The sequence below is a fragment of the Amphiura filiformis genome, chromosome 1, assembly GCF_039555335.1.
Source record: "Amphiura filiformis chromosome 1, Afil_fr2py, whole genome shotgun sequence".
Lineage (NCBI taxonomy): Eukaryota > Metazoa > Echinodermata > Ophiuroidea > Amphilepidida > Amphiuridae > Amphiura > Amphiura filiformis.
In genome coordinates, this window is record NC_092628.1 from 28,197,802 (window position 1) to 28,223,707 (window position 25,906).

General features: G+C 36.0%; 2 protein-coding genes across 2 annotated transcripts in view; both read left to right on the top strand.

Annotated features, from left to right (window-relative positions):
• The window catches only part of LOC140157685 (dual 3',5'-cyclic-AMP and -GMP phosphodiesterase 11A-like), a 147,605-nt gene extending 146,208 nt beyond the window's left edge, over positions 1–1,397 (top strand). Inside the window, exons 5-6 of the mRNA XM_072180926.1 lie at positions 797–1,301; positions 1,363–1,397. Of these exons, the coding sequence (XP_072037027.1) occupies positions 797–1,301; positions 1,363–1,397 (540 nt within the window). The remainder of the gene's footprint in view (positions 1–796; positions 1,302–1,362) is intronic.
• Positions 1,398–1,404: 7 nt separating this feature from the next.
• The window catches only part of LOC140139678 (dual 3',5'-cyclic-AMP and -GMP phosphodiesterase 11A-like), a 91,234-nt gene continuing 66,732 nt past the window's right edge, over positions 1,405–25,906 (top strand). Inside the window, exon 1 of the mRNA XM_072161411.1 lies at positions 1,405–1,469. Coding sequence (XP_072017512.1) covers positions 1,406–1,469 — 64 coding nt within the window. The 5' untranslated portion in view covers position 1,405. The remainder of the gene's footprint in view (positions 1,470–25,906) is intronic.

Here is a 25,906-nt window from a genome sequence, read left to right on the forward strand (position 1 = left end):
AAAAGATAATGTTTATGTTATCATGTGGATGGATGGTTGGCTGTGTTTGTTACTGTCTGCTGTCAGAGTGGAGGAAATACCATTAATCCACTCTACTACCCAAAGCTAAGGAACTGTTAGGGGTGGTGCAATAATCATGTGTACCCCAATGATGGTCAATTATAGGGGAAAAAAGTTTTTGGCAGGCCTAAAGGGAGGGGCAAGCATTTTTGACAGGCCAAAAGGGTGAGGGAGACAAGCAATTTTGGCAGGTCAAAAGGGGGGGAGGAAGCAATTTTGGCAGGTCAAAAAGGGGGGGAGGAAGCAATTGTTGGCATAGATGTTTTGAGAATTGATCACCCTGCAGGTACTCATGATTATTGCACATCCTCTTATAGGTGATAGAGTTTGATGACCTCTGGGGCTGTATTGTTTTCTGTCAATATCATATCTGCATATTAATGAAATTTGATAATCCAATATTATATATTGCAAAATGTAATTAATCCACTATGATATTTGAAGTGCAATAAGCTGACTAACCCTGAAGTTGATAGGGTAACAGAGTATGATGAGTTCTGGTGCTGAACTAAGGTGTTGTACCTGTGACAAAATCCAGTTCTTTGTATAAAAAAACTTGGGATGCTAAGGTGCAAATATCCAATTGTTTTGAAGTATTGGAATAATACAAGTATAGTTCCTTTCACTTTACCGCATTATTTTGGCTCAAATGCAATTCAAAAGGGAATCTTTCAAAGCTTCTGACATTTTTGTTTGCTTTCATAACATTTATGTCATTCTTTTCTATGTCTTACAGGAAGTAACCTTTTCCAAGGTGTTTGACCTCCCCTCATCCCTTCACAACGGCCATACCAATCCCACAAAAGCAATGGGAGATGTCAAAGTATCCAATGGAATTATAGAGCAAGTAGCACTGACAGGAGACACTATCAATATCTATGATGCACAGAAGGACCCTAGATTTGACAAGGAATTAGACAAAGCTATGGGATTCCATACCAAGTCTATACTATGTATGCCTATCAGGGACAACAAGTACCAGATTATTGGTAAGTTATTAGACAAAGCTATGGGATTCCATACCAAGTCTGTACTCTGTATGCCTATCAGGGACAACAAGTACCAGATCATTGGTAAGTTATTAGACAAAGCTATGGGATTTCATACCAAGTCTATACTATGTATGCCTATCAGGGACAACAAGTACCAGATCATTGGTAAGTTATTAGACAAAGCTATGGGATTTCATACCAAGTCTATACTCTGTATGCCTATCAGGGACAACAAGTACCAGATCATTGGTAAGTTATTAGACAAAGCTATGGGATTTCATACCAAGTCTGTACTCTGTATGCCTATCAGGGACAACAAGTACCAGATCATTGGTAAGTTATTAGACAAAGCTATGGGATTTCATACCAAGTTTGTACTCTGTATGCCTATCAGGGACAACAAGTACCAGATCATTGGTAAGTTATTAGACAAAGCTATGGGATTTCATACCAAGTCTATACTCTGTATGCCTATCAGGGACAACAAGTACCAGATCAACAGTAACAATTTAACAGTTATATTTTTATTTTTATTTCAACTGGAAAGCCCAATTTTAATTTTATAGGCAGTGGGATAACTTTACACTTTCAGCTTTTTGAAACAAAGCTTTGACAACAATGGCCTGTGATTACTTTTGAAGTCTGAGGAAATGGACACTTCCTTCCCCTTTCCCCTGAATTTTACCTACTTGTGACAACTGGGGGGATAACCCCAGTTGTCATAAAGTCCCAGTTTTGTTTGAAAAACACACCCAAATGTCCCATATAGGCAAGAAAAACAAACACACACACCCCCACGTGTAATCGCCTCCAAACGTGGATGCTGTTGAGGACCATGCAAACATGGTCGTCTGAATCTGTACTCAATCGACATACCGAGGACATTTTCTGCCATTTTGTTTGTGTATTTTTGTGTGTATGGAATTTAACCTAGCAACTGCGGACGTTATTTCTTATATACGGATAGAGGTCATATTTCGCAAATATATTATACGTGCATTTGCGTTCGTTTGCAGGCATCCAGAAACCGAGGACGGTCCCCCATTGCAGGGTGGTCCGCGGTTTGAATGTGAAGTGCGAGTGTGTGTCCTCGTTTGCTGGCAAAAACAAACACACCCCCACAAGAAATCTACTTCAACTTTAAAAACTGCCCCATTTTTGAAAGAACACTATCCTGGAATTATACCCTTTATTTTGACATTTAAATGAATTCAATGCAAAATGAAACTTGAGATATAGTCCTGTTTATTTTTTCTTCTCCAGCAGCACACTGTCTTATTGAATTGCATTTTATATCTCTGAGTAAAAATAACTGAAGTGTTTAAAATAGGCTATAGTACAAAAACTCATTTTTGTCCTGGTTGAAACAAGACTGAGCAAGAAGCCATAAAAATTTGTTAATTTATAAGACCTGCTTAGAAAGGTTTTTTATAGCTTTGGGGATATACCATGTCTTTTATTTCTAAGATTTTTTGCATAAAAACACCACAGCTTTATGAATCAGGAATAGTACATGTTCACGGTCAGACTTGAAAATATACTTTTTTGTTACATTTAGAATAAACATGCACACAGTCACATAGTCAATGTTGAATTGGATCCGCCAGGTAGACTAAATGCACTTTCTGTAAGTGTATCAATTGCATGGAGAAGTGATTTAAAGATTCAAATTATGCTGTATCATATTATTATAGGTATTAAATGAAAGTGGAACTAATGGCCACAGCAGGTCCAGAATTAAAGCCATATTATAACATTTTCATACAAAATAGATTAGCATTTCATTGCCATAAAATGTTAGCTTTTATTATATCACTCATACATAAATTCTAGACAGTTCATTGGTTGATTACCATTTATCATTTTTACTATCACCCTCTGCGTGTGATGTACGTACCATGCCATGTACGTACTGTGTGTTATGAACATCGTATATCAATACGACTAATAATTCCATCGTAATAATAAAACAATGGTTCCTGCTGGGTTTTTTTTTCTTCAAAATCTTGGATTTTGGCAAAACTACAGCACCTAGAGTCTTGATTTGTGCAGGGTATGTTGGTTTAAGTACAATATCATTGTGTAAAAAAAAATTTTGAAAAATATTGAGGGCGTCCTCCTCAGCAAATGTTATAATATGGCTTTAATAGGCAGGACTTTTTCAGAGGGCAGCAAGGGGGGGGGGGCAACTTTCACTGGGGGAAAATTTGATGAAAAATGCCAAAAATGGTCCAACAATTTTAAATATCAGGACTGTCAGCATCCCAGGGGGTAAGAGTAAGCCACGGTTTTGAGAGTAAAATGTGCTCCTACCAGCAAACTCATTAGTGCATGCAGTCACTAATAATGCTTCTCAAGCTCTTGGACCTGGGGAAGTAATCCTGGATGATAATGAACTCTTTAATGGGTGTGATCTGAATGGTCCATATCTAAATGGATTTAATTTGAATTCATAGTCATGTAGAAAAACCAAGCATGTATACATGAACAGGTGCGGATCCAGGTTTCTGAAAGGGAGACCACTCAACATGGGATAAGCAGTGTGGGGAGATTGGTGCGACCCTTCTCCTGCAAATAACTGTAAAGAAAGGACAGGCACATGGACAGAACCTGCCAACAGGCCCCGAAAAAGTGCCTTGTGATAGCTAGATGGCATACCCCGCATCTGCACCACATTAAATCCTGAGCAACAGTCAAAAGCTGCTGGTAAATTTGGTTTATTCCATTTGAAATCCATACACCCTCTTAGAAAGTCATGCTCTTAATATCTCACACAGGGAGTGTGAATGTCAAATGGAGTTACCTGAATGGGTGACTCCATTTAAAATCTACACCCACTGTGTGGGAGATAAAGATTATCTCTTTATAGAGGGTGTATGGATTTCAATTTTTTTTGCATTGCATTTCTATATTCTGATGAAAACTATACAAACATTTTGAAGTGAAAGTGTCTGAAGTATATCAAGTATGTAGATTAGGGTGTTGTTTGCAAAGTGTAAGGTATCCTAGATGGGTTCATTTGAGATCGATTAGATAAGAAAATAGAACAAGGCAATCTCCTGATATTCAAAGTAATCTTTTAAGACAACCATGGGACCGTGTAACTCTCTCCACGCAGGTGTCGACTGTACTGCAGTCTGTAGATGACAAGTTTCATTTTTTTTGTAAAAATTCAAAAATTTCATAATTGTACATTTTCATGACCAAATTTGGAATCAGCATGAAAAGTGCATCAAAATAAGTACAAACAGGCCTGTCATTGGTTCAGTGATTCTTGAGATAGTTCTTGATTATATTGAGATAATATCTCAAAACTTTAATTTTTATGTTGAATCCTGGTATTCAAAGTAATCTTTTAACAAAGTTGTGAAGACAACCATGGGACTTTCTAAGATATTGGAGTAACAATTTCCTAATGTATTACTACATTGGATTTGTTATCAAAACATGGGACTATGCCAACGGCACAATGGGCAGTGACTTCCCTGTGGGTTTGGGAAGAGTTGTGACTAAAAGGGGTCCATACTGGGAAGGGGGAGATAAAGTTTGTTTGCCTTCGCTTTATATAAGGCAGAAAAAATAAGACTCATAACACCGTGTATTGATATAGAATGCCATGCACGCAGTTGGGCGCAATGCTTACGCTAGTTGTGTGTTTATGTCAGGGCCATAGCAAGCGGGGCGGCCGGGGATGCCATGGCCGTCCCACTTTTTGAGAAATTTGTTATGTTTTCTTTTGTATCTCTATTTCAATTTGCGCATATATTTGTAATTTGGCCGCCCCACATTTGTGATGGCCGCCCCACATTTTTTTCAACCTTGCTGCGGCCCTAGTTTATGTGAATTTACGCAAGCGTGAGTTGGGACTTTTTTGACGTGCGCAGTAACAAAAGCCAAATAATTTCCACCTTATATAAGCCGAACAAACTTTAGTATAAGGCAATGTAATGCAGAGCAGGCCTGTCATATGAAATACACTAACAACAATGTTTGGCAAGAAATACGCTAACAACAATGTTTGCCACATTTTATTTTTAAAAAACGTGACACTCCCAGATCAAGAGAACAGGGTTAGATTTTTGTTTTATACTTATAGACTTTTGTCTTCCTGTGGTTTTGCATTTTTACTATTGAAGTGTTAGTACACTTTTTATCTTTTTTTTTTGTCTTTGTCTTGTTCCCCACATCAAGTTGGTATACCTGGCACTATCTAATCTTTCTGTTTTCCTAGGTATCATGATCCTTGTGTGTTTTGTACTTTGTCCGTTAAACTAAAGACAACATTACTTACTTTGTCACAGCTAGCAGAGAATTTTATTTTACAATATTACAGAAACTAAACCCGCAGAGTGTCTGTCCATGGTGATTCAATGCATTATATATTTAAAAACTTTGTTGAATAACTTGATGTATTCTTAGAGAATCAGAAAAAACAACGACACCCATTTGAAAATTTCCTCGGGGATGCTGTGACGTCTGTTTGGTCTTTTGAGATAAGGTGAAAATGCAAAGGAAATACAAATCTTTGTATGCTTCTATGATTTGGCTCCCATTTTGCTGTAGAGTAATATAAATAATTTCCTGAGTGTGATAAAAGCAGATTTTGTAATTATATTAGTAACATATTAAGAATTTAAAGGTATGGTTTTTATTGCTCACTAGTAAAATGTGTCATATCAAGTTCTAAACATTTTTATTTTAAGGTCTTTTAAACCAGACAAAAACCGTTTTTTGCCAGTTTTTGCAAAATACAGGATTTTGCTGGCAAAAACTGAACACTGGCCACATATTCACTGTTGTAGTGCACATTAGAATATGACCGTTGCTAGGTCAACTGGATCGCGCTTTCTTTGTTACGAACCACTGATCGAAATGATCACAACACAAAGCCTATGGCATATCAAAATTTGGAACAAGTGTATGTGCCCAGGCTTGGAGCAGTAACCAATGGTTACTAACGTGCACTATGACAGCGAATTGCAGGGACTGTAGCCCATAGGCTGCAAAGAAAGTTAAAGCTAGGTAACAGTCAAATAAGTTAACATGGTTTTAACCATGGTCTTATCCACCCACATTAAAATGTGGGTGGATAGGTGTGACACATGTGATGCGATCAAGCAAAATAAATCATTTGAGGAAAATCAAAATTTAAATTTTCCGTTATTTACTGTAGGCCTATGTACCATTTTAGAGCTTTATTTGGATGAAATTGTCATCACAATTGGGCTGACGGTTCCAGAGATATGGTAATTTCAGTGTTGCTCAGAACAATAAAATACAAAAGAAGTTGAGTAATATTGGTAGCTGCTGGGTTAAATAAAGGGTATAAAAACATTTTAATAACATTCATAAAAAGTTTTTAAAAACGTGATGCAAAACATTCTAACAGAATGCTATTTAATTGTTGACAAAATATTTTGCAAATTATGTTTGCCCAAAATATTTTACAATAACGTTTTAAGAACGTATTCATGATCTTTGTAATAACCCGAGATTTAAATGTTATTAAACGTTTTGAATAGACGTTTTAAGAATATTTTTGTGTTTGCTGGGTATCTCTCAAAATTAATATTATAGTGACAAACGACTCACTTAGTTTGATCACTTCACATATTTTATCATATTCATGTTCACATACACAATTGCAATTCACTTCTGTCTTCCTATGCTATAGGCATATGAATAACATAATAATATCAGTTGACTGAGTTGCTTGCCAGATATATTCTGTTTTTATTCTGAATAATTGCGTGTATTTTGTTATTACTTTGTCTCTGTATTGATTTCTTATTTCCTTTTATCATTTGCAACAATAATTTCTCTCTATAACAAAATTGACTAATGTGTTCACAAAAAGTAACACAGCCATTATTAATACGCATACAGCTTCAGAAATATTAATATTGTATTCACAATATTCTAACAAAGAAAAAAGGATGGTTTATTTACCTGCATTTTGATACCCCATTCATCAAATGTCATTCAATATTAACAACACAGTAGTGTTTTCAAAGAAAAATACCCGAATTTTAAAGTTACTGGTATATTATATGCAAGCATTGTTGCATGTAAAATCTGCCATTTTGTTTAACTTTGATATTATTGTAAATGTTTCCGTCAATAAATTTTTTTTTTGTAGGCTATAAATAATGTTGTTTTTCATAACATATCAAAAATTCAGAATCCCCCATGTGTAATAATTTTGCTATTTTAAGTTAGTATAAACTTGGATGATATGTATCTAAAAAATTCCTATCTTTGTATAATTCACCCGTTGCAAGGGTGGCAAAGAGTAAGATAAAAGGTGGAAGAATTATGAAAAATGTATAAAAATTTTGAAATTAAATGGGACTATACATCAAAATTATGTGCTTTTACCTCATTTTTATAAACCTCAGTTTCACCTCATGAAAATATTCTTACCATTATACTCGTAAACATTAAATGTACCTATAAAAACTGCATTTACAAGATAAAGAATAGGGCTTTGAATGCAAAACATATCTGTACAGGGATAGGTCAAAACTCTAACAAATCACTCAGGCCAGTCTCAGTCAAAAATTAAAATTACAATTCTCCCCAGCCATGTTCTTTGATACAGCAAACAAATAAAAACTAGTCATAATTGTTTGTCACAAAAAATAGACCAAATTGCCGATATGAAATTAAGCGAAAAGCTTTTAGTGGAATTTGATCAAGTTGTGGGACTTTGTTCCATTTAATTTCCTGTATAATCCCTGTATGCGAGTAATTTGGGGAAATCCTTATGGACTTTATTTATAGGAAGTTCTTTTGGGAAAGGTAATAGGATTAAAAGGTTGATGTGTGACAGTTGTTACTATGGCAGTAAACTGTATTCACACCAAAGCAAAATGTCCTATGACGTAATTTGACAATTCCACCATCTCGGAGAGGTTTACTGTAAAACTTTGTCATAACCAAGTTACTAGTGATGACCACTTGCAATTGACCAATAAATTGATTGCTCCAGTTGAAATCAGTACACCCCTATGGAAGATGTGAGCTTAATCTCCATGAGAAATCTGCTCTCAACTAAATTGATATTAAAGGGGGACTCCGGCAATCATAACATTATGCCTTATATGTTAGAAAAATAATTATCAAGCACGAATCACATTGTTTTATTTAAAACAAACTTATATTGACCATAAAAACAAATAAAAACAGTCAGCTCTCAACACGCGATATTCAAAATTACCGCACCGAAATTGTCTAAGTGCGATGGCGTAATGGTTATTTGTGTTCAATTGTCGTCAGGCTTCATTGTATTACTGGGACGTCATTGCACTCGGCGCCCGGGAATTTTGAATATCGCGTGTTGAGAAACGGATGTTTTTATTCGTTTTTATGGTCACTATGAGTTTGTTTTAAATAAAACCATGTGATTCGTGCTTGATAATTATTGTTCTAACATATAAGGAATAATGTTGTGATTGCCGGAGACTTCCTTTAAGGGTGTTGGCTCTTACTAATGTTGTTCCTTGTTATGCAAATGAGCAGTTTACTCTTCCGTAGCTACTACACAAAGATTTCGAAGCTATATTTGTTGTTATTTCCCTATTCCACGTGCATCAAGGCCATTTCTATACAGTTGAATGAGCATGAAAAGAATCTTCGCATGACTATGCAGTCTTGAAGTAAATATCGTTTTTGTATACTTTAGGAATGTAATGCACTAGGGAGTGTGAATTTCAAATGGGGTTACCTGAATGGGTGACTGCATTTGATATCTATACTAAACTAACTGTGTGGGAAATTAAAGCCTTAATGTACGATCTTTTTAAATTTTTAGATTTTTTTTTTTTCCTTCAAAAATGATAATATGCAATCATTATGAAAGTTCCCAATACATTTGGACGCGAAAAACATTGGAAATTTGCAAAGAAACAACATCATAAACTTCACCTCTGTCACTCGAAACATCTCGCACTATTTGGATTAGGACAGCGAGTGCGGCCTCAGAGTTAGTCTCCTACGCGGCCAGTTTGGTTACGCTCCCTCAACATGTGGAGGAGCGTAACCAAGCTTAGTTTTGTCTGAGACTACGGTTTTGCGATCGTGGCCGACATAAAGTCATAATCTAAAAATTATGACTTTATGTCGGACCAACAGAAAATCGTCCCGTTTTACTACAAATAGGACGAATTTGACAGTTTGCTCATAGATTTAAGTTAGAACATGTGTAAGTATTACAAATATGCCAAAAAATCGGTTTTGAAAAAAATAAAGGTAAATTCTGAAAAAAAGATCGTACATTATGACTTTAAGGTTATGTATGAATTTCAATTGGAACAGCCCAATAACAGGGCTTGCAAATTAGGGTGTCAAGCACAAAACAATATAATGTCAAGGGTGTTGCCAAAGTGTTTATAAATTCAAACACTTGTCATGTTTTCATTCTTATAAAAGCAAATCACATGAGTGTTTCGTTTTCAGTCTTATTGGTGCACATATCTCTCGCTTGCCAAGTGTGGCTTCCTTCTTACTAAAAACTTGAAAGCTCAAGTTGCATGCAGAATAACTCGATTCTGTATAATATAAACACTTCTGCATCCTTGTGTATGGGGGAACGTGTCATTAAATATTTGGGTTTGAATTTCCAAAGAGATTTTTGTATTGATGCATGCAAAATTAAGAACACCAAGAATGTTAGAATTATTCAATGACAAAAATACATAAACCATCAAATTCAAATATAATATTCAGTTGTGTAAATTGAAGACATAACAGTTGGAGAAGAAATGCATATGTATTGCTGTAAAGCGTAATGTTTTTACGGTATTAATACTGTTTTTATCTTCTCGATTTCGAACAGTAACACATTAAAGCCTATGGTAAGTAAATAAATTGAAATTCAAACATGCTTCTGCAAAATCACTGAAAGTCATTTACAACGTTATCACACTGATACATCAATATAAAGTCAGTATTTTCAATACATTTTGTGCAAATAATGCATTTTTACATTAGAGAATTCAAGATAGTAGCATGCAATATTCTGTCTGAAAGTCCCAGGGTATATTAGAACAAGTAACTTCGTTTTGCAGGTTATATATTACTTTTAATATGCTGAAAATTTAGTCCAACTATGAGTCTATGTCAGACATAATTAAAGGCCTAATTAGTTCTTCAGAGAACCCTTAATTCTTACTTCTACAGGAAAGACCATTAGCAAAGGCACATCCGCAAGTGCAGAGAGAAAATGGTGTTAAATATTTCTAAAACCCAATCAAGATTTTATGGGCTTCATTCCTGGTGCCCCAGTGGGCTCCACTTGTTGCCCCTAGCTGGACAGTAGCAGCAGAAATGTGAGTGGAGGGCATGGGGGAGTGATTTTATTGGGGGGGGGGGCAAAAATCAACAAAATTTTGACATTTTTGTAATTTTTACTGGGGAGGGGGCATTGGGAGTTCTGATGGGGGGGGGCTTGCTTCACTCTTGCTATTCAAGGGACGTCACGATTTGGGAATGATGTTCTATAAGTATCCCTAGAACCCTGGCTTTTCTATATGAAGATCTTTATAGAATATGTAGAACCTTTTTATGAGTGTAATTGGTTCTTTCAACTGTGAACCATAGGACTTATAACGGAGTACATTTTTTCATCTCTATACCTATTTTTTGCTATTTTTGAAACCTGTCAGTATACCAATTTTTCACAAAAAAACATCCACATTTGCCCTAATTGGGTACTTTTAGGGGCCCATTTGGGAGCATTGGTCTCTACTGAAAACCCACCCATCGATATACCAAAATCACTGGAAAGGTACCCCAAAACTATGGCACATCCCCATACACCTTCAATTAGGGAGAGAACCCCCTTCGGGAAACAAACCTGTTCATGTTCAAATAACAACATTTTCTGTTCATCCCAAAACCTGCAAAATTCATGAAAAATGCAGCTCTCATGAAAAAAAAACAATCTCAATAGCATAACCTGAGTTGAACTTATATGCCTTGAAGAACCAAGTAACATTTATAGAGTAATTCAGACAGTTAGGCTTGAAATTATTGATAAATGACATGCAAATTAAGACAGCTAAACTGTCAGTTACAGGTAATTTATGAAGACACGATTGACTCCCTTTATTATTTTGTTAAAATATGAGACTTAGAGAAGAAAATTACAAAAAGTAGGTCGCTTTATATAAGCTTATATAATAGCTATATACTGTAATATAGTCATGTACATATGGTGAGAAACTTCTTAAGACTTTAGAGTACACAGTGTGTGTGCCCCAGGGTGGGTGCTTGTATACATGATAACCAACCTCAGTGTTCTGATCTGAATTTTGTTCCAGTTAAGGGATCTAGAATGAGCGTTTATTGCGTTTCAACAGTATTATTTGTGGGACATGAGAGCACCTCAGACCTATCGAATTGCATTCTGAATCTGAAGCATGTCTTTCTGATATCAAATAATTTTCATTTTTGAAAATCACAATATAATACAAATTTTATGACAAATTATAAAAATTTGATATTTGTCAAATTTTTGATATATATCAGTCCTCGAAGTAAATTGTATAAATCTAATGATATATTCTTAAAGTGTATGTAGCATGGAGGAAAAGCCGACGGTCAATTGAAAATTTTGACCTTTCATATTGAAGATATGGATTTTTTCCCCAAAAGACCTAATTTTTTTTTGGTGTTTTGGGAAAAAAAATCCATATTTCAAATACGAAAGGTCAAAATTTTCAATTGATTGTCGGCTTTTCATCCCACCTATTATACTTTAAGTATAAATCATCAGATTTGTAAAGTTTACTTCGAGTACTGTTAAATATCAAAAATATCAATATTTAATGATTTGCCATAAAATGTGTATTAAATTGCAATTTCAAAAAATCAAAATTATTTGATATCAGAATGACATTCTTCGTATTCAGAATGCAATTCGATATGTCTGATGTGCTCTAATGTCCCACAATAAATACTGTCCCAAGCGTTCATACCCCAGCCCTTAAAGGGCTACAACAAGCTTCCATTTTGATTTCACCTGCAAATACTTTCCTGGAGGGGGTCTGCTTACCTCTCCCTGGGGAAGACTCGAAAGTCTAAAGGGTGAAAGGTGGCTTTCAAGGGTGGAAATTCGATGAAAATTTGCCTGCAAATCTTAAATATCATAGGGCAGCCAGCATACAGGGGCCAATGGCTACAGTGGCAGCACCACAGGAGGCATTCTAAGAGCCATTTTCAAACTTTTTGAGATTTGGTCACCAACATCATGAACATGTGCCATATATTGCTGGTTTTTAAATTGGCACCCCACTTTAAAAGTTCCAAGGTAAATCTTTGAAAATATGATCAAAAGTAGCACATACAGTTTATTGTTGTATCCACAGAATTAGAGATGGAGAACCGGGACTCCCTATACCGTCACATACAATCACGCCGTCAGCTATGGGGAGACAATTGGGGGTATTCGGGTCCTTGCCGATGGAGATGAACGAAAACAATTCTGCGTCTCATCGTGTATTGGTACTCACGTGTAGGTCACATCAAGTGCGTCTCTCAAATGCTCCCTTCGTGCTTGCATGACAAAGAATACCTCAAGTGCATTCCAAGGGAAATTAAATACCCCCCAATTTTTGCTCCATGCCTGTATCAAGATGGTGGTCGAGTCCCAATCTCCTTCTTTAATTCTGTGGTTATATCCTTTAAATTTGACCAGTTATGTTTGTCAGTATAACTAGACACCTAACTAGAAGAAGGAGACAAAACAGAGTTGGAAGCATATGAGTTAGCACCAAAATGGCATTGCGTGGCACAGAATTGTTCAAGATAAAATGGATTGGGAAGTTGACAAAGAGGCCTTCATCCTGCAGTGGAGTGAAGAAGGCTAAAGAAGAAGCATTTGCCAATATCTCAAATCGAAACAAATGTTAGTTTTTGCATGTAAACTCTACATTTTATTGAAATTTTAAGATTAAGAGCTAGTATGAACATAGCATATATGATGGCTACTGTAACAAGAGATACCCGACTTGTAATTCTAGATATCTGGGTGAAAGTATGATTTCTTATTGATATAGCTTTTAAGTCATCCATGATTGAAACATTGGATTTCATTCGAGAGTTTTGGATTTTTCACGAGGTTGGGCTTTTGCATAATACAAAGCATAAAAATCATCTAAATATATGGAAATTTTGGTCACACATTTTGGTCTCAATAAGGCATTAACCATCATCCCTCTCATTTGGTTGCAAGTAAATAACTTGCTCTGATTGAAAATAATTATTACTAACTTTGTCATGGGCATAAAACCTATACTTTCTACCAAGGGAAAATTGCTGTTATAGCTTTAAATAAATTGCCTACTGTTCTTAAAAATAGGTAAATAACACCATTGTGGTTTAAACATGCATGTTATGCTATTTTTGTTGGAAAAGGGATCAATGCATTTTGTTCTTGCGACAAAGAAAACTAATTTGTGTAATGTAGACTAAGTTAAGTGCAGCTGACACATGGGAACAGCTAGATATATGTGACACGATCAAGGAAAATGAGTCGGATGTCGCTAATATTGTTTTTGAGATATTGGCAAAAACAGTGTTCAAATTCTTTTGTTTTATATTGTTTTCAGCGATTGATAAATTGACATAACTTCGCTAAAAAAAAGTCGTATCAACATGGGGTTTTCAGTGTCTGAAAGCTCTAAATGTCCTCTTTAGCAACAATTGTAAAAGTCATTTTTGACCAGGGTCGATATGTGACTCATTCCCCTTGATCATGTCACATATTTTAATATGTATATCAACACAAGGTTGTTTTTTGTTACATCTCATCTCTGTACGTTCCTCTCACGTCTTGATTCTTTCTTCATTTTCTTGCTTATACTTTCTTTTCTTTCTTTCTTTCTTTTTTCTCTTTTCTTTCTTTCTTTCTTTCTTTCTTTCTTTCTTTCTTTCTTTCTTTCTTTCTTTCTTTCTTTCTTTTTCTTTCTTTCTTTCTTTCTTTTTTTCTTTTCTTTTCTTTTCTTTTCTTTTCTTTTCTTTTCTTTTCTTTTCTTTTCTTTTCTTTTCTTTTCTTTTCTTTTCTTTTCTTTTCTTTTCTTTCCTTCTTTCTTTCTTTCTTTCTCCTTTCTTTCTTTCTTTCTTTCTTTCTTTCTTTCTTTCTTTCTTTCTTTCTTTCTTTCTTTCTTTCTTTCTTTCTTTCTTTCCTTCTTTCTTTCTTTCTTTCTTTCTTTTTTTCTCTGTTTTTTCTTTCTTTCTTTCTTTCTTTTCTTTTCTTTTTCTCTTTCTTTCTTTCTTTCTTTCTTTCTCCTTTCTTTCTTTCTTTCTTTCTTTCTTTCTTTCTTTCTTTCTTTCTTTCTTTCTTTCTTTCTTTCTTTCTTTCTATCACCCTTTCTCTCTTTCTTTCTTTCCTTCCTTCCTTCCTTCCTTCCTTCCTTCCTTCCTTCCTTCCTTCCTTCCTTCCTTCCTTCCTTCCTTCCTTCCTTCCTTTTCTTTCTTTTCTTTCCTTTCTTTCCACAAACACTTGCATAAATCTTAATAAAAATCCCTCAAAAAAAGTACACCTTTCAAGGTAAAACAGAATTTAATTTTTAGGGGTGAAGTCCATGAACTTTTTGCAGGAAAGCAATTCTGAGGAGAAAAGTTCCACATTTTCAAAAATCTGCACCCTCTGAAAAAATGCTGCATACGGGCTTGTGGAAAATAAAAGGTTCATTGGCACCGTCTATGTGCCAATAGCCTATTTCTCTGCTCTCTTTTCAATATCATCATCTATATTTACTTTTGATTGGAGTCTGTTTGCAGAGAAGACATCAGGTCCCTTCTCAATTAAATGGATTATATATTTTATACTGGTACATTATACTAGCATGTTTACTTCGTAAAAATACTCACAGGCATTGGCAAAAAAACATTTTACCCATGATATTATAGCTTATCTTTATCCTTGTCTTGATGAGTTAGCTTATTGTTGTTTTAGGGAAAATAGTTTGAAACTTAAAATGAAACACCTGAAGTTATTCTTTTTCCATACATGGTTAAAGACCCATTCAGTGATTCCAGCGCAAGTGTGAAAAAATTAAAAAAATTAATAAATTGCTTAAAAGTGAAGGATAAGTCATTCCAATTGTCATTTGGTATTTTTGAAATGACAAATTTGGCAAAAAACAAAGTTGAAGCCCCATTCAAATACAGTATCTAATTTACAGATTTGTGTAAAATGTCTTATTTTGTCTTAGGCCTACATACATGGCTTTCGGCTGAACCACTCGCAGGTTATGTTAGCACATCTATAACAATGACAAAGGTACTAATATCAGAATTTTGATGGTTTTTACGATTGTCCGGATGAGCAAATCACTGAATGGGCCTTTAACTTAATATCAGCATACTGTTGGAACGATGATCCCAGAGGTATGTTCACAGGGAGAGGTGACATGGGTAGTTGGTCACCCACCAATGCCATAACTGACATCTAATAATCCTGCCCTGGTCCACAGTGCCTCTAGGTTCCTCTCAACACGCCCTCTCTGTCTTTTGCCACACCCATGTACAAAACCTGCAAACTCACAAATCCTTTCCTAACCACGCGGGTGAGGACGGGCAACACATATCTCCAACCAAGCCTCCAAAAAGAGTGGTAGGCTTAAATTTACAGTGTACATAGAATTTGGCTGGGCAAAACCCCTTGGTTACATCCCCATGCATACCCAAGTCCCAGTTTCTTCTCTGTCAGCTTTAAGGGGGTACTACATCCCTGCCCAATTTTGTGCCTATTTTTGCATTTTTCTCAAAAATTATAGCACATTGGTGACAAGTAAGATATGTATATTATAGGGGCAAGGACTACAACTACTACACTTGAAATTTTATTTCAGCACAGACAACAGTTGTGGAGCATGGAAATAGTAGATGAGAAGGAATCACAACTAACCATCATCAAAGTTCCAAACACATTGCCGACATGTACATTGACGTTTCTATACACGTCAACTGCTATAGTTATATCATAATCCTCGGGATTATATCCCAACACGATGGTCATCGGTGACGTAACATTTCTATGACATGACATTTTCAATTCTAAAGCTGCAGTCAAGCGACCAATGCTTATGGACTAAATGCGGCCTTGTGAGCAGGAAAGGGCGGGAAATATGAATGCATTATGGGACAGATGGGATAACATAGCCAAAAATAATGCCTTGTGGGAAGGATGTATTTCCAAAATAGAAAGTCATATATTTGAAACATTTAGGGGCAAATTTACCTATGTGGGCGGTCTGGGGCACATGTGAAGGCAATTTGATAGATTTGATTTTCCGTTTGTCTTATGATAGAATCTGTTCCCATTTTTCGGAAACAATCGGAACAACTTGTTTTATACCTTTACATTTTAATTAAATTTGGGGTCAGCGAAAATACGATTATCCTTACAAAATGTAAAACTTTTTTAAAAGTGTCTTTAGTCGAAAATACAACGTATTTTGATTAAATTTCCCAATATTTGTATTGTTTTGACTTCTCTGCATCTGAAAATGCAGAAATCTGTTGCAAATGTTTATAAAATCCAGTCTAAATGAATGTTAAAAGTGTGCTTCATCAACTAAGGTCACAACAACCGGTTCAAAATTTGTTTGTGCGCAAAGATTTATCGCTATGAATTTCCAGTTATGCTACCAAATCACGCTCATGGCGGCAATATGAGTGTCCTCAAAAGGGAATTTGTTGAGTCCTCCTACTTTTGTAATGAAGAATAGATAAGCGGGCTTAGTCACAGACGATCGATTTCGTTGTGATTCCTTCTCATCTACTATTTCCATGTATGGAGTTACAGTCAAAAATGAGGGAAAACCAATAATTGATCAATAAATCAATAACTACTTGCCTTGAGTTGCTGAATTTTCAGTGCAGTAGTTGTAGTCCTTGGCCCTATAATATACATATCTTACTTGTCACCAATGCATTATAATTTTGGAGAAAAATGCAAAAATAGGCACAAAATTGGCCAGGGGTGTAGTACCCCCTTAACGTATTTAAGTGTGTTTAGTGTAAGTTTGCTTTCTGACATTAGACTTTTAAACATCAAAATGGCACCGACCATCTAGGTTTGGTCTGTAATTATATCCTACATCTAATGCTACCATATCATAATAACTACACCCATTGGCCAGGGTCATTGCAATGACTACGTGTTTGGGTCAAATAGTAACCCCATTGGGGTCAAAATATTACCACATTTCGGGGTCAAATGAAATGACCCCTTCAAAAGGGTTGCCTTATTGGGTTACTGAATGACCTCATTTTGGGGTCAAATGAAATGACCCATTTGAAAGGGTTGTTTATAATAGGGTTACTCAATAACCACATTTAGGGTTTGTTTGGATTTTTTTAGTTTGGTCATGCTGGTCCCACCAGGACATAAGTGTGTTTCTGCACAGAGCAAGCATTACATAAACAGCAAACTGCAAAATGCATCTGTGCATCACACTCACACGCAGTCAGTCATCGCCTATGACAGTTCACGCATTATAAGCTTACATGATTATAAGCTTATAACAACTGCAGCCAAGACAACCGGCCACGACAGCATGAAATTGGAATGAATCTGCGTGCATAGACAAGGGTCTATGCATCCTTGCAGTCTCACTTTTCAAGTAACTTTTCATATTCCATCATGCAGACAAGTACACACGACAATCCGCTGAGCTGCACAATCAGAACAAATATGGCGCTGATGTGACGTGGGAAGCCGATGCACACCGTGTGTGCAAATAGTTCCGAAATGCAAGTCATTATAAAGTTGACAAATTGGGCAACTTCGGTCAAAAATTTTATTTATTAAACAAAAACATTAATTGCAGCTCATGTTTAAACTCATTTATGAATTGAGATTTTCAAAGCGGAAGATTGAAACTGATATCAATGCGCGACGGTATCGGCAAAATGACCACTAAGTTTTTGACCACGTTCGTCATGGCTAAAATGACCTCGTGAATGTGGTCAAATTAAAACAGTACAACCCCCTTGAAGGGTCAAAACAACCCCAAACGTGGTCAATTCAAAATGACCACGGAAAATATAACCCCGTAGTTTTTAGTGTGTACTTAGTTTTCTATTGTACTTGTAATGTTTCTGAAGATGTTATTTTGTTTAATTTTGTTTGTTTGGTTTTGTCTGCTACCAAACCAAACTAACAACAGACAACGGAAAGCAAATTCACTTGCAAGTTTATGACATTTCTCTTGAAAATCTACACAAAATGTATAGAATAAAAGGCTTTAACCTAGGGTAGTCTATGCTTTAAGTTAGTAAATGGCATATTTAAATTTGAATTCTATAGAGCTTGCAACTGTACTGTGTGTGTGTGCTAGTGCTTAGGGCTGTTCAATACTAATGTCTGCTCAGATGTGCACTCACTCTATCCAGGTACTGAACACAATGAAATTAACATTTAAAAATAACTGCATCTTTTGACTGTAACTGTTCAATAATCAATTTTAGAAATAATGACTATACAGGTTCAGCTTGTACATGAGGGATTTTATATGAACATCAAAGGCTACTGCATAATTTTGAATTTTTATTTGATATCAAATTCAAAATGATGCACTTGCACAAACTTTGCTTTGTTAGAGGTATAAAAGTAGTCTGAGATGTAGTTGGAACTCAGTTGTTGCATGGACTTATAGACGTACAGAAGGATTTTAAATAGTACTCGTTGGCGAACTGGAAGCCAGTGCAAGGTCTCTAAGAGATCGGAAGCGTCAGTTCTACGACCAACTGTAAAAACCAGTCTCGCAGCATTATTCTGAAGCCCGGTTCTGAAGGCGTTGAAGTCTTGAAGTGAAGAGTCCATTGCAATAGTCTAGACGAGATGAAATGAGCGTAAGAACTGCAAGGTGGCAAGTGTCCTGGGGGTTTAAGGGATGGGTTCATTAAAGTAGCGTTCTCCGAAAAGTTTTTTCGATAAATTCATTAATTTCTCAAAACATAAAAAATCTCAGTTTAATAAATAACGGTTAAAATGAAAGCCATTATTGGGGGGCCTAATTATCGTATCATTATAATAGGTCTGGCACCAATGCAAGCATTTGTTTCGGTGTCCCAAATTCATAGTAAAATATGCTGACGCTATTTTTTACAAATCGTCTGGAATTGCATATTTAGGTTCCAGCGATTGCTGAAAAAAGTGGGGTATGTTTCTGAAAAGCGTTTCCGCTTGGAATGTAGATGCCTATTGTTGAGCTAAATGTCCGTGATTTTAATTTATAAGCTCTTTCATTGACAATTTGCAACGTCTTTTTTTCATACCATACGGGTCGCCTGCTTGAATCCCGATATTTAAAAAAATATCGGGATTTTAAACCAAACAACCAGCAAAAGAGTTCTCTAAACTGTCCTCTAACCGCAGATAACATTAGATCGACTGTGCTATTGGTAGAATTTAAGCGAGAACCAAGAGTGGTCGGCGAAGTCATGCAAATATGGACTATCGGAGAATATAGCGTTTTTGTAAGAAGTTGCATTTATTGACAATGTTTTATATGTTCTTGCTATGAATAACATTAAGAATTTACTTCAAACGGCGTATGTAGTTTACATACCTATTCGGTTCGCTATGTATATATTAGAATCCTTGATCGTAGATTATTTGCAATGTCTTTTGCACTTTTCTCCTCCATAAAATGGCGAAAATATTCCTATTACAGAACAACACCTCCAAGTCACTTTAAAATACCACAGCACTATATAGCTTGCGTTGACAGTTCTGACAGAATACAAGTCACTATGCATTGAGCGCATTGGAATCCCAATTCTTTCTCACATTGATTGATTTCAAACAATTGATTCGAACCAACGCCCTTGATCCTAATGTACTGTGTTCAGAAGTTTTGAATTGAGTTATCAAATTTGTAACAGCTGGACTCAGTCTTGCGATATAATAAGCGTCACATTGTAATTCACATTAGATAAATGAATGTGAAATGAATAAGAGAGTAATTTATCGGTGAGTTATGTACTGGGACTGTTTTCTATATAACTGTATTATTTCTTGTTGTTTTCTATTATATTTGTTGGTTTAGTTTATCGCTATGCACAGCTCCAAGATATAGTATATTAGTATAGTGCGTTTTATTTTTTAATTCATCCTATTATGTTGGCTTCAGATGTACATAAACCATTTTTTACAGTTATTGCTGATATTATTTCTTTATTTTTGGTAAACCGAAATAATAACTATAAAACCATTAACTGATAGAATATATTTCCTATAAGTAGCGTGAAAGTCGATTCGAGTTTATCGTCCCCGCCCGATGTCACTTTTTGGAAACCAAAATACCCGCATCAAATTTTCAAAAATGCCAAAATAATTCATTATTTTCAAAGTATCAGTGTTTTCACCAGTTTTAGCAATTGGAAACATATATTTTGTTTGTAAAACATATATTCATAACTTGGAAGCATGAAACCAGGCTCTTTTCTAATTTTTCTAGTCCTTACCCATATAAAAAAAACATGTTTATAAATCACATGTATGAGTTTGGCTTCAAATCAACACGCATTTTAGGTCAATAATGAAATCTGATGAAATAAAAAAAAAAAAAAAAAGAAAAAGTCACCTCACCAACCTGACAAAAAGTAACGATAAACTCGGAATTGACTTTCATGGGCCTAATCTATACTGTCATGTTGGTGCAAATTAGAGCATTTGAGATTGTTCATCAGGTGGTAAAAGTTGTTCCTGAGAGCATCCGAAAGTCCAGCTGCCTTTAAATTTCAAGCCGTAACAGTATCAGAAATGTTGAATGATATCAGGCAGCTGTTAATTGCCTAACCCACCCCTCCCCAAGCCTCGAAATAAGCAGGCACCCAGGAGCCAATGGTCATAACATTTTGGCTCCTGGTCCACCCGAAACCAGGCTCCTCTTTTTTTTTCAAATAGAGCCTGTTAGTTAAATCGGTTTTGTATGTAACATGTACAATTAAAAATTAAATGACTCATAGCTCTTTAAAAATGCCTCCTGGTTCACTAGATAATCACAGGACCAGGAACCGCTTTTCCAAATGTGTGGTTCCTGGTCCAGATCTGCTTATTTCGATGCTTGCCCCTAATAATATAACCCCCGGGCCATAAACACAACACATGCCCCTCACATCCACACACCTCGCTCTGCTTTCACTTTGCAATGGAGCTTATAACTCCCCATTAAGAACTCAGGAAATCATTTTGTATTCTTACATGTCAAAACTAAGCATAGCCTGTCATTATTTTGCTATCGGGGGAGCACTTCAATTATATGAGATCTACTAAGGGACACACCATTAGATTCTCAGGGGGGGGGGCATGGGAGTTTGGGTCAGGCAGAATTTTTTTTTTTTCCGCTTCCGAGAGCACCAAATTTTTTTTTTTCAATTTTAATGTAAATTTTTATACAAAGTTGGGTGGGGGAAATTTTTTTTTACTTATCAGTGAGGCAAAATTTTTTTTTTTTTTTCTCACTAGTGGGCAAAGATTTTTTTTTCGTCTCACTAGTGGGCTAAGTTTTTTTTTTTCAAAAACTCCCATGCCCCCCCCTGGAAATCTAGTGGTGCGCCCCTAATGACGCCTACAAATTTCAAAAGACTTTTTGGCAACAGTATCAGTGATAAATATAATAAAAGTTGTCAATGAAACAATAAAAGCGTCTAAATCATGATGACGATAGATCCAATGGGAAACAAGTGTGTGTGTGGGGGGTGGATGACAAACCATGTGCTGGGTGATAGCGAAAGGGGGGGTCTTAATTTAAGGGCTATTCATTGATCCCAGAGAAAGTATAAAATGGTAAAACAAATTTAAATTCTATATAAAATGCCTAAAAGTGAAGGATAAATCATTAAAATTGCCATTAGATATTTTAAAACGTTTTGGCAAGAACCGAGGAAAGCAGTATAGTATTGATAAAATTATAGCCCCGTTCCATATTTTGTTAATCTTTTAAATCTCCTCTTGGGATTGTTCTTCATTGCCAATGCCATAATTGCTTTTTATAGTCTGGTACAACTGTTATATTATGTTTGACATATTTAATCAGTGGCGTAGATTTCTTTTTGACATGGTGGGGGAATGGAGTTGGAAAAAAATTGAAGTATAGTCAATCGAGCGCCAATATATGGCAATTATGGTACAATTGCCCGCTAAGTGCTCGAAAAATTTTGGTATTTTGAAGCTAAACTGATGAAATATGGTGTAAAAGTAGAATAAATGTAGCGAAAGCGCTAGAAAATTTGCACTTTTGGGGCTAAAATGGGCAAATATGAGGTTAATTTGATCAGAAACCCATTATCAGGCATCGACATGGGGGGGGATGACTGTATGGACCATCCCCTGGCAAAATATTGGGGGATAAACCCCCATTCCCCGGGATCTACGCCTATGCATGATATTTTTGGATTTTAGTATATTTTGATGTTTTTCATAGTGCAATAGTATTTTGGTTAAATTAATATTTTGCGTGCAATAATATGACCGAGTGCTTTTCTGATCTAATACTTTTTTCCCTATAGATGCAATTTTTGATGTCTTTTAAAAGTTTTCTTAAAGTGTTTAATATTTATATGTATGTTCAAATTGTAATTTTACATGTAATTTGGCCGTTTGGCCACGATATGTGTAAAATAAAATACCGATATTAAATTATAATAATAGCTGATTTCTCTACTAAGTAGAGAAATTACAGATTCATGTAAAATAACTTACTTTGTCTTTAATACAGGGCTTAAGGTTTGCACATCAAAACTAACAAAGATACTGGACAAGGTGCTAAAATCGTAAATTTTGCTGATTCATGGATTTCTACATTCTCCAGATGAAATCACTGAACAGGCTTTTTACAGCCCTACATACATGTAGGCCTACTACGCATCAGTCATATTCACCATAGACCCTAGAAAATAACGCCACTGAGCTATATGGAAGTCCCCCCCCCCCCCGACAAGACAAATTTCAATACCATTTAAAGTTAGAAGTACTTGCCCACTGAAGCATGATTAATAGCTGCTAGTATTGCATAATATTATTACTATAGTCTGGTCAGTACTAAAATCGCAGAGTGATTTAAAAATATTACTATAGTCTGGTCAGTACTAAAAGCGCAGAGTGACTTTATTTATTGCATTTTTAATTAAAAGAACCACTTTTTAGGTAAGTTACACAGCTGAAGTTGTGATAGTATTGAGATACAACAATATCATGGTATAAACAAGAATATAGGTCTATGTTCCTTTGGTAAAAATGTCTATAGTCTCTACCCTTAAGTACTGCAAAGGTCAAATCATGTTTGCTGTGCAGCACAACTGCACTATGAATCTCAACTTGATTCTCAAGGATAGGATAAGCCACACATTTGCGCAAATGAAGTCTGTCACATACTCAATGCACAATATGCACAATCAAGCTTGGGGTGAGGTGTCTTGTGTTAGAGATTAACTTGTGGAAGAGGTGATGCATATTTTTGTCATTCTGTAGACAAAATCTAAAAGTGACAAAAAATTAAGAACATTTGGCTGTTTCTTTCCATTACTATCATATTTGGAAAAACCAAGTACCTGAGATGTTAGCTCAATAGGCCAATGCTAGGAAAATATTTGAACCGATTCCGGTATGTTGACATTGGCTAATGAGTCCAACTGAATTAATATCTCTCGATATCTGCCATCTTGGAGAAATTTGGTATTACTTTGTGTACTGAACTGTATACTGTCAATCATATATGGGATAAGGCTAAGCATTACTCTGTGTACTGAACTACGTAGCAACTGTCAATCAAACTGCCGTGAAGCGACTTCACTTTTTATACAGGGATTGAATACGAGTGTCAGGGCCCTGGTAATCTTACATCTGGCTATTTGTACATTTGCAAACATCACAGAGAACACGTTTCTGTGTAAATGTTAATGCACTAATGTTGGTGCATATCAAAAGGTTATGGAACAAAAATGAAATTGTGAAGAAGTTCGTTAGATAGAAGATGTGATTAATTAACCCTAACCCCCAAAAATCTTACAAAATCTTACGATGAAAAAATCTGCGCATGCATGAATCCCAGGGTCTGCGATGACGTAATCACCCCAAGTGTTATATGCGGACGGAGTTGCTGGCCGGGCAGCAATAACTCGTGTAGCTACCGGTCCGTGATCGTGTGCTTGGCATGCGAGGGGTCAAAAGTTCGAATCCCGGGGGTGCCAAGTCAAAAATTCTTCTTCTCCTTGACTTTTTCGGATCTTCTTTGACTTCCGATCCCAAAAAGCAGGGTCCAGTGTTAGGGTTAACTGAGATGAATTTTGCCAGATTAGAGCCTACCCTAACCCTAACCCCCAAAAATCTTACGATGAAAAAATCTGCGCATGCATGAATCCCAGGGTCTGCGATGACGCAATCACCCCAAGTGTTATATGCGGACGGAATTGCTGGCCGGGCAGCAATAACCTGTGTAGCTACCGGTCCGTGATCGTGTGCTTGGCATGCGAGGGGTCAAAGGTTCGAATCCCGGGGGTGCCAAGTCAAAAATTCTTCTTCTCCTTGACTTTTTCGGATCTTCTTTGACTTCCGATCCCAAAAAGCAGGGTCCAGTGTTAGGGTTAAAGATGAGAATTTTGTTGATAAGTATGTGAATGGGTTGATTTAAAATTCAAATGTTTTTTTTTTTCATTACTTTTACTAGAATTTTGAATGTCCACGAATACTTGACAAAGCCCTAATGTATTTTTCCTCATTTTCCTCACCAGAGAAAAAGGGCAAAAAGATCAAGGAAAAGAAACGTAGTATTGGTAAGAGGATATAACAGTATGCTTCGACTATATTTATAAATACGTATTTATAAATATGCATATGACCACCTCTGCACTGCCATACAGCTTGAAGACATCTCAAAGTGACCTTCTACATAGCGGGTGGTCATCCTGTACATTGTTCAACTTTGTAATTATGAAAGAGTTCATATCCTTTTTAATGGCATGAGGATTTGGTCATGCTTGCTGGTCTTGGTATGTTGTGTCAATGGGTCATGTGCGTATTTATAAATACGTATTTATAAATATAGTCAAAGGTAGCTGTATAACAAGGGTTTACCTCTATTTCCTTAGCAACTGCAATTTCCAACCAATACGTACATCAAATCATGATTGACCTTGAAGTGACCTTTGACATTGGATCTTCATTTTTGGGCTCTGAGTCTTAACGATCTTAAGTTTGGAATCATGAAACATATGATTATTAGATTTTTGAAACAAATGATGCTCATTGGTTGGTAAATTTCATTTGCTGATGAAATTTGAGATGTTCCTTTCAGGTCTGTAGTCAGGGAAGGGCTCGAGGGCAGATGGCTCAATCCACAAAAGGTCAAAACACCTCCTAAAATTTGCAAAAAATATCCCCAAATCCCTCAAATTCCTCCCCTATTCACCAAAACAGGTCCAAGATCACCCAAAATGTCACAATTCTCTCCAAAATCATCAAATTTTGTGCTCCCCAAAAACTCCACTTATTCACAAATTCACCCATCTCCAAGATAATTCCTGGCTATGTACCTGGTTCTTATGTGGTACTCAAAGAGATTAGACTTAAAGAGGTCTCCGTGTTAAATGTGTCGCTTATGGAGGCCAAATCATTAGGCAGAGGCACCCTATTTAACATTAGCTTTGGACATTTAATTATTTTATTGATTTTTCATCTGGGTAAGTCGGGTGAAAAATAAAAAATATAATTAAATATATAGGGCACCTTTGCTTAATGAAAGTTCCTTCAGGTCACTTTGCCATATGATAATGCATGGATAATCCAACATAGCAGATTTACCATAGCGTTGCACACACAGCTAGTCCAGACTCTGTAA